This window comes from Pimephales promelas, chromosome 17 (genome assembly GCF_988280905.1).
Source record: "Pimephales promelas chromosome 17, fPimPro1.hap1.1, whole genome shotgun sequence".
Lineage (NCBI taxonomy): Eukaryota > Metazoa > Chordata > Actinopteri > Cypriniformes > Leuciscidae > Pimephales > Pimephales promelas.
This window is the reverse complement of record NC_142785.1, coordinates 5,798,440-5,808,255: the sequence shown is the minus strand read 5'-3', so window position 1 is coordinate 5,808,255 and position 9,816 is coordinate 5,798,440. Positions and strand designations below refer to the sequence as shown.

At 37.4% G+C, this 9,816-nt stretch overlaps 2 protein-coding genes across 2 annotated transcripts; one reads left to right on the top strand and one right to left on the bottom strand.

Annotated features, from left to right (window-relative positions):
• The first annotated feature begins 220 nt into the window (after window positions 1–220).
• On the top strand, window positions 221–5,227 carry LOC120466980 (uncharacterized). The gene is made up of 3 exons (XM_039655698.2): window positions 221–397; window positions 483–645; window positions 4,771–5,227. Exons 1-3 carry the CDS (start codon window positions 253–255, stop codon window positions 5,186–5,188), a joined length of 726 nt encoding a protein of 241 aa, XP_039511632.1. The 5' UTR covers window positions 221–252; the 3' UTR covers window positions 5,189–5,227.
• Window positions 5,228–5,339: 112 nt separating this feature from the next.
• Window positions 5,340–9,705, bottom strand: dnajc9 (DnaJ heat shock protein family (Hsp40) member C9). Its single transcript, XM_039655699.2, has 6 exons — window positions 9,550–9,705; window positions 9,088–9,263; window positions 7,666–7,806; window positions 7,334–7,588; window positions 7,169–7,252; window positions 5,340–5,788 (listed from the first exon to the last, which is right to left on the bottom strand). The coding sequence occupies exons 2-6, from the start codon at window positions 9,259–9,261 to the stop codon at window positions 5,684–5,686; spliced, it is 759 nt and encodes a 252-aa protein (XP_039511633.1). The 5' UTR covers window positions 9,262–9,263; window positions 9,550–9,705; the 3' UTR covers window positions 5,340–5,683.
• Between the last annotated feature and the right edge of the window lie 111 nt (window positions 9,706–9,816).

The window sequence follows — 9,816 nt, the reverse complement described above, 5'->3', positions numbered from 1 at the left end:
TTTTAAATGTTTAAAAAAAATGTATTGCTTAAACAAAACATTACATGACAAACTTTAAAGCCAGGGGAGATACAAAAATAACATACATCCTCCTGTTGTGTTTTTGTTTCGTTGACTAACCAACTCAGAGGGGGAAAAATAACCAACCAATCAGATTCATAATTTTGTGACACGTGACCAATCCCGCCTCTCCTGCACACCTGGTGGCGCTGAAGCACTAAATCCTACCTGTACTAATGCGTTAGAAGAAGAATGGTAGTCAAGATGGACGCGGAGCTCTTGTTGTTTTTGGTTTCTGAGAACAAGGAATTATTTGATAAAAACCACAGCGAGTACAAAAATACGAAGCGGAAAGAAGTGCTCTGGCAAGGAATAGCAGACAAAATGGGAGTCGATGGTGAGTTGTATTTGTGTAGCTTGCTATGTTGCGTTACTGTGCGTTAACAAGCTTCATCTAAGGCTGTGTGTTTGTAACATTACAGTGGAAGAGGTGAAAGCTAAATGGAAAAATCTAAGAGACACATACACAAGAAAAAAGCGACTGGAGCAGGATGGTAGTCGGAGTGGACGGGCAGCGAAGAAAAAGAAGCAATGGAAATATATGCGAGTGATGGACTTTCTCGATCCCTCCACAGAACACAGAAGGTATTCGAGTGTATTTTGTATGAAGCCTGTCTTGCACCTACAGCTATACTATTATATCATTGTTTGTTTGAAAAGTTTCCCATTCATTCCACTAAATGTTCAGTATTCATAAATCCTCCTGACAGCGGTGACGTTATTGTAACATTGTGTACAGTTGTGCTATTGGCCCGTTCTTTCTTAAATTATTTATTTACTGGATCCTGATTGGTTCTTTCTTTCTTACTTCATTTACATAGCAAATTGTGTAGTCTTTCAGTACATTGGTGGTATTAAAGGGATAGTTCACCCAAAGGGAAAATAGTCTTTTATTCACCCTCATGTCATTCCAAACCAACCGTAAATGAAATCTGAGAGATTACTGTCCCTCCATTGATAGCTACACAACTTCTCTGACGCCTCAAAAAGTTAATTAAATGGATAGTTCACCCAAAAATGAAAATTCTGTCAGTTTTTACTCACACTCATGTTGTTCCAACCCCGTAATACCTTCATTCATCTTCGGAAAACTAAAAAAATTAAGATTTTTTTGATGAAATCTGAGAGCTGGATCACTCCTGCATAGGCTTCTTAAGGGATTGAAACTTGTTTTCCGAGAAAAGTTATTAAAGACATCGTAAAACGAATCCATATGAATTTAGCCGATTAGTCCCTATTTTCTGAAAAGACATGATCGCTTTATATGATGAACAGATTTAATTAAGGCTTTTATTCACATATAAATATTCTTCAACTCTCACATCAATTGTGTTAAACAGAAGCTCAGCATGTACGCTTGACGTGCGAGAAATGAGGTTCATTCTCGTGTTACGCAGCACCTTTCAGCTTCCGCATGAACCAATGAGGTTTGTTCTCTGTTTATGTTCGCTGGTCAATGTTTACAGTAGCCTATGTGATTAAAAATCTGTTCATCAAATAAAAATGCAAACCATGTCTCTTTAGAAGATTTGGACCAAACCACTCCATTCATCATATGGATTAGTTTTACGATCTCTCTATGAACTTTTTGATGTGTCAAAGTGGTAGTTGTGTAGCTGGTTATGGAGGGACAGAAAGCTCTCAGATTTCATCAGAAATATCTTCATTTGTGTTGTGAAGATGAACGAAAGTCTTACAGGTTTGGAACGGCATGAGGGTGTGTAAAATGATTAATTCTCAGTTTCGGGTGAACTAACTCTTTAAGCTATGTTCAGAATAGCGGATAATCATACTACTCATAATATTTCTGCTGTGTATAGTACACTTTTTATAGTTAAGTGTTTTCTAAACGCAGAGCAGACTGCAATACAGTACATGGAACCTCCTATTTCCAGTGTGACTAATGTATTCTGTATGTATAACTGTATGTATTTATTGTACTGGCAAGAATTTTCATTTTCGTATAAAATTGAAAAATATTAAACTTAATAAATGAAATGCATTTTAATTTGAAGATGATAATTGGATGCTGCTTACAGAATTAAACACATTTTACAGTACATAAAAGATTAGTACACTATTATAGCTAGACTTGTTTACATATAACTATAGAGTTCTAATTAGGGATGGGACGGTATGAAAATTTCATATCACGATTATAGTGTCCAAAATAATCGTGATTATCAATATTATCACGGTTTTGTTAAAAATTTATGAAAGTGCTCAAAAAGAACTGATGCTCACACTGAAAACATTTCAAAAAGTTTTATAATTGAAAATCAACAAACAACAAATAAAACAAGCCTCTCTATGCAGTTTTTAAGCAAGATTCTATAGACCCTTTTACAGTTGGTAAACATGGTGACGTTTTTTTGTGGGCGGAGCTTAGGTGGAGGCAGAAAGATCCGTCTGGCCGCTTCACTAACGCTAGTTAGCAAGGATTGTTAGCTTGTTTTTTAACAATGACTGGAGAAAATCCGATATTACCTTAATGTGTAAGCTCACTCACTGTCCAGGACTGTGATTGTTATTTCCAAAAGTTATTTTTAATAGTTTTTTGTAAAACCCAAAATGACCACACCTCAGATTTGGTCCTCTTAAAAGGCTGAAAAATCTCCTGAGCACGGTCACTGCCTTCCACCATTCCTTCTCGAATAGTAATTAAAAAAAATATTGCGTGCTGCGTGCCTGCGTCAGACTGGCCGACAGGATTCAGTTAGTTATTAAAATCACGATAATCAAACACGGTTTTAATGATAATTACGTTTTAAACGCTAATACTAACCGTCAGTACATTTTATCACGGTTTATCGTGAAACCGGTTATCGTCCCATCCCTAGTTCTAATTCTATGAGTATAGAATAGTTGAAATAATGTTTGTTTTTTTTTCTTAAATGATTTACATTGGTTCTTTCTTGTCATCTTTCACCACCTTAAAGACTCTTGCAAAGGCTATTTATTTACCAGATATTTTTATTATTATAAAAAATATCATGTTACCAAACTGCTCGTACTATTTCAGCAGTATAGTAGTAGGCACACTTTATATAGGCTAGTAAGGGAATTTTCTGAATACTGCATCCATTAATTTAATGCACACCGACTTGTCACAAATGTATCTTTTTATTAGATTGAACTGGCTTGAATTCAGATATTTTATTCTAAATTTAATTACATTTTTGTAAATAAAATAGAACAGACTGATGATGGTGGCATTAGCTAGCTTTGTGGTTATCTCAGACTGATCTCATGAAGTAGCGTGTGTATGACACGCCAATTCGTATTTCCATTTTTGGCGTGCTATCAAGACGCATAATCGCCTTTCAGCGTGTTTATGAACGCCGTTGACTTAACGTTATATAAATATATGACTTACCTCAACCCCGTCCCTAAACCTAACCATCACTGGGGTTAATGGCATTTATGACTGTTCCCTTACCATCCTAGGTAAAAAAAAAGATATGACTTACCTCAACCCCATCCCTAAACTTAACCGTCACTGGGGTTAATGGCATTTATGACTGGAGATTTGACGGCGTGTACGGACATGCGGAATGACGCGGATGTTAATGGCGTAGACATATACGCATACACGCGGATAGCTCAAAATGCGTAGAGAACACGCCAACTGACTCGAAAGTGGCGTATATGTTTACGCAAAAGTCATGATGTCATCGAAAGTGGCGTATATGTTTACGCAAAAGTCATGATGTCATGTTGGTTATCTAGTCTCTGATGAGCCATAATTTAGCAAATGGATTACATCATACTGCAAATGATAAAACATACATTTTCAATATAACAGGCCAAGGAGAGATGATACGTTTCATTGCTATAACTGTCACACGCTATTAAAGAAATTCTTCAGTCACATTGTCAAAAGTTAAAAGGACAGTCAGTCAACTACACTGTAACAACGTAACGTAACTATTACTGGCTAATTCCGCTTCACTCTCGGCTTATTTAACAGCAGCAAAACTGGACATGATAGTCACAAATGTTGTCATGCTTATTTGAGTTAAGAGAACTGATGGATGTTCTTTTAATTGTTATTCAAACAACGTATGTCTCGTGAGCAACTCAACGAGTGTTGCCAACAGGGACGGTGTAGAGTGCCCTCTGGTGGACAAACTATACAACTCCAACAATCATGACATGGTTCAAGCGTGTTTCGTCCGTTTTTTATTTTATTTTTGAAATATTCATTTATCGGCCATTATAACTGCCGATACCGATAGTTTGAGAAATGCCTAATATCGGCCTGCCGATATATCGGTCTGGCTCTAGAATTTTTTTTTTAGGGTTTACATGGTAACAATGTACTAAAAACGGAACGGTTTTCCGTGTACATAATGATAACGTTGTCAAAACGATGTCTGTCCACACGTATCCGTCACTTTGTAAAGAAACTCTACTTGCCTACAGACTAAACTCTTAATATGCATGACGTCACCATTTGACGTGTTTTTGTCGTTTACACTGAGACCATAACGGTATTGTTTTTAAAAACGTAGAAACTAGTTTGCAAGTTTGCGTTTTTAGGTAGTCGTCATGTGAAACGAATAGCCAAAAAGCATAAAGTGTGTTGGGTAAATGGCCCCTTAACTAAATGTACATTTTAGCAGTGGGTTGTTTCATGCATCTGTTCTGTGTTGTAATGAAGCATCCAAAACCTCAAGGTTATTCACAGTGGTTTCTACTGGTGTACAGTGTTATTTTGGACAGCATTCCCGGCAAAATCGAGGATGACGAGCCAGATGAAGACAGCGGGGCCGAACCAGCCAGCACCAGTACGGGAACGTCCATGACAAGCCCAGGAGCTATCCGGTCTGGCATTGTAAAGAGAAGGCGATCAGAGACACTAGAGCTGTTGGAGAGGTATTTGGCCTCTAAAGACTCGAGAGACCAAGAGAAAGACGAACAGCAGCAGGATGAGGTCGATTTATTTCTTCGGAGCTTAGCGCCCGCCTTAAGACGCTTACCTGCTTCGAAGCAGTCCTTGGTGAAGCTTCAGATCCAAAAAATACTTCATGACGCAGAGTTTGGACAGCCGAGCTTTCCTCAGATTTCCTCAGTATCGCCGAGTAATCAGTTGTTACTACAGTGTAGTGTTGTAAAACCCAGTTGAAATACTTTTTTATTGAAAATAAATGTCACTTTAAAAGAGTGATTTCGTACTGGTTGTTTTGTATTTCCAACGTTGAGTGTTCCAGTCTTTATGGATTAAAAGGATAAGTATATAAATAGATTTGTCAAAACATTAAAAAAAAAACTTAGACTTTCATACTGATCAAAACAAGTTTATTACAATCTACTCGAACAATAATACATCCAACACTACAAAACCATGGAACGGGAAAACATATATACAAAACATGATATAGTAACACTTCTCATTTGTTTTACAAGCTGGTATGAGCATGAAAACACAGAGCAGATTCACACTAATCTAATGTACTGTAATAAATGGAAGAGAGTGTGTGTTAACTGTTATTATTCAGGCGTCTTATGGCTATCAAATGGTCAGTTATCCATTATAAAGTGTCCTTTTATTATGTACATTTCTAGATTAGATCACAAGATAAATGATAACATTTGGTAGAAATGGTTCAGTCGGGTAAAACTACTTTTTCTTGCCCTTCCTTCCTGCTGCTGGTTTCTTGCAATATTTCGCCTCCAGATCTGAGATGAGAGAGTTGAATCCACTTTCTTTGGACTTTTGTCTTTGCTAAATAGAAAACAATTGTAAGGATACATTTTTTTTATTCATGCTTCTTAACAGGCAAAAAAACCTTGATGTTGTGAGCCAATTTTGGTGAAAACTGGACAAACTATCTGGAATGAGTTACAAAAAGTGAAAAAAAAATTGGTTAAAGGAGAACTCCGGCGAACAATGAACCTTTGGTCTAATAAAACATCGGTACATAGTCAACCGTTCTCTGAGATTTGTTTTCATGATAATCGAATGTAAAGAGTTTTATCTCTAAAAACTGTTTAGCGTATAATGCTAGTAATGGGGGCATATAATAAGTAAAAAGAAATCGCTAGTTTATACCACTAACAGGGCTCAAAATAGCCCCACACTAACGCAGTAACATAATGAGGGTCCATACATGCAAAACGAAGCATTGAGAACTTTGTAAGTGTCCAGACCGTTTAATAAGAAGATATTTTATGAAGACAGTTCACTTCGCGTATACAGACAGGAGCCATCTTAAAAACTAGTCTCGATAAGTCGATCCCCGAGCTCCGTTCATACAGTTCAGAAGTTCGCTGAACTTCATAGAGTTCAGATCACTCAGCACGACGTCCGTGGTTTGACTTATCGAGACTATTTTTTAAGATGGCTCCTGTCTGTATACGCGAAGTGAACTGTCTTCATAAAGTATCTTCTTATTAAACGGTCTGCACACTTACAAAGTTCTCAATGCTTCGTTTTGCATGTATGGACCCTCATTATGTTCCTGCGTTAGTGTGGGGCTATTTTGAGCCTTGTTAGTGGTATAAACTAGCGATTTCTTTTTACTTAGTCAATGCCCCCATTACTAGCATTATACGCTAAACAGTTTTTAGAGATAAAACTCTTTACATTCGATTATCATGAAAACAAATCTCAGAGAACGGTTGACTATGTACCGATGTTTTATTAGACCAAAGGTTCATTGTTCGCCGGAGTTCTCCTTTAAGTTCAAAGGTTATTAGCATTAACATAAGTGCAACTTTGGACAGCTGGTGGCACTGATGGAGGTTAAACACTCAAATTGCTCTGGTTATTATTCAGGCTGTCCTCTATCTGTGTGCCAAATTTCACAACTTTTTACGATACGGTTCTACTAGCAGCCATTGGCTTGAGCGAAAGACGACTAACTGAGACAATAGGTGCCTATGCACCTTTGGTACTTGTCTCCTAAATATATTAAAATACAAAAACGGTAATTTTAAATAAACAATATTCTTGTTTTACGGCACGCTTGATCAAATAAATGCAGCCTTGGTAACATCTGTCAAAAACAAACCCAAAATTGTTTAACTAGATAGTTTTGATATATATTCAGACATTTAGCAGATTACAGGAGCTTCGGTTATGCCTAAATTGTTGTTTTTTTACCTTTATCATAGCGACCAGGCTGTCCTCACTGTTCAAGCCCATCTCCTTCTGCATTTCCTCTGCCTCCTTGCGCTCTTTTTCTGCCTGGAAATACAGGATAACACATTAAAAGGGCTTAAGTCCTGTTTCTTATCAAAACTTCAAAGCGCTCGAGTGAATCAGCACCTTTCTTTTGCGGTTGTTCTTCTTTTTGACACTCTCGTGAGTGAAGGCTTGGTAGGCCGGCACCTCTTCAGCATCAATGGCTTGCTGTAGTACATCTCGGACACGTGGCTCATCTTCGGAAGTACAGCACAAGGCGGACTCCATGACCAGATCCATGTCACCTTCATGCTGTAGGTACAGTCTCTTCAAGTCTGCTACCTCTTCATCCGAGCCTTTATACTGCTTTTCAAAGTCCAAGATCTCTTGCAATGTGATCTATGGCAGAAAAGTATGACAATGTTTTAGCAACTTCCTTTGGAAAAACCAACATATAAAACAAGCACATGATATACCTTGGGAAACAATCTCCTCCAGTGCTCCTCCCAATTGCGATCTTGATCAAGAGAGTCTGACTCTTCATCCACTATTCCCTGTTCGTCATAGACCGCCCTTTGGTCCTTGTCAGCCAACACTGCATAAACCTTTCCCAAGACCTGAGGAAATGATGAAAATATTATGTTAAAGGGTGTATTTATTAGATGAAATTTTAAATTTAACCTGGTGGTACTGTCACTTGACCAATTTTTTTTTTTTTTTACTTAATCAGAATAATATCAAACTTTGACTTTTATGCCACTTGCAAGTGAACAACAAATTTGACCTGTTTCAAAAAGAACAAATTGTCTAAAAATACTCCTGAGATAAAAACATTGACAGCCAATCAGAATCAATCACTGGTGTGGAGAGACATTAAAGGGATTGTTCACTTTGAAATTAATTTTTGATATGTTTTATCTTACCTCAAGGGCATCCAAGATGTAGGTGTCTTTGTTTCCGCAGTATTTTCAATTTTGATATTTTTGGGTCGAACCGTTCTTGTCTATCAGTCATATAATGCAGGTATATCACCACCTCAAAGAGCATGCACAGAGAAGTCTAAATTAAACATGATTTAATGACTCGTAAATATAAGTACACATTGATGGCCTAAGACACGAAACTAGCAGTTTGTGTGAGAAAATGAACAGTATTTATATTGTTTTTACCTCGTTATCACAGCTCCAAAGCCCTTAGATCACTTGGACATGGCTGTGGTTATGAGAGGTAAAAACGATATAAATACTATTCTTTTTCTCACACAACCTGCTCGTTTCGTGTCTTAGGCCATCAATGTGTACTTACATTTACGAGTCATTAAATCATTTTTAATTTGGGCTTCTCTGTGCATGCTCTTTGAGGTGGTGACCATAGACCTCCATTATATAACTGACAAACAAGAACGGTTTGACCTAAAAATATCAAAATTGAAACTACTGCGGAAACCTCCATCTACATCCTGGATGCCCTTGAGGTAAGCTAAAACATACCAAAAATTAGTTTCAAAGTGAACAATCCCTTTAATGTGCATAGAATTTGAAAGTCGGCTCACGGAAGTTGCGATAGTCTTTTCTTGCCTTTTGATGTGTATATTTAAGTGAGTATTTGAGAAAAAAATGTAGGGCAGAACTTGATTTTGTCCATAGGGAATTGATTGGATGGTTGTGGTTTGCTATTGGTCGATCTAACGTGACAGGTTGTCCAGCCCATGCCAGAAAACACGTCATCAGAGAAAAGATGGCATTTCAAGTGGGAGTGGAAGAAAATATAAACAAGTAGTGCAAAATTATTGAACAATTAATTTTTCCTAACATAAATGTTAACTACAAAACATTGAAACAAGGTTCTGAGAGATTATCGGTCAGTATTATAGCGTTGCATAGAGACACAGTGGTTACCTGAAACTTGGTGGTGGCTAACTCATCACCAGGAGCTCTATCTGGATGAACCTGCAGAGAGACTTTATAATAGCCTCGTCTGATCTCGGAGTCAGAAGCTTCTTTGCAAACACCCACAACTTCATACAGATTAGAGGTGTTGAAGAGCTCCTCACACTGCTCCAGTAAACCCATGACTGTGTGTGACACAAAACACACACCAAATCACCTTACAAAACAATCATTGTGGTGTGTGTTATTTTATTACGTTATCATAAGTCTCGTTATTTTTGCCCAGCATGCAAGACTTATTTTAGCGTGACACGTTATCACAAAACCCTAATGCTTGGAAGTTTTTAATAGTTTTGTAGACAATTTTCCAGAAATACATGGATTTAACAAACTCGACTCGTGTATCTACCTCATCTTACAAAAACAACAACGTTAGCTACGAGCAATTTAACGTTTTGTTAGCGATCTTACCGGAAACGTTGACAACTGACAGCGAAAATAAACTTGTTCAAATGTAGCAGATGAACAACTAAATGCTTTCAGAACACAGCAGCAGCATAGGCTTCCCCTCGCAGGAACAGGTCGCGCCAAAATTTAGGCGCGTTGTGTTTACGTCACAAAACGTCATGACGTAGGACATCGCTTATTTAAATTTAATGTTAAAAGTATACATGTACCAAACAGAGATATCTATTTTATTCTCTTGTCATACAAGTAATTTGAAATTATATCTAAACT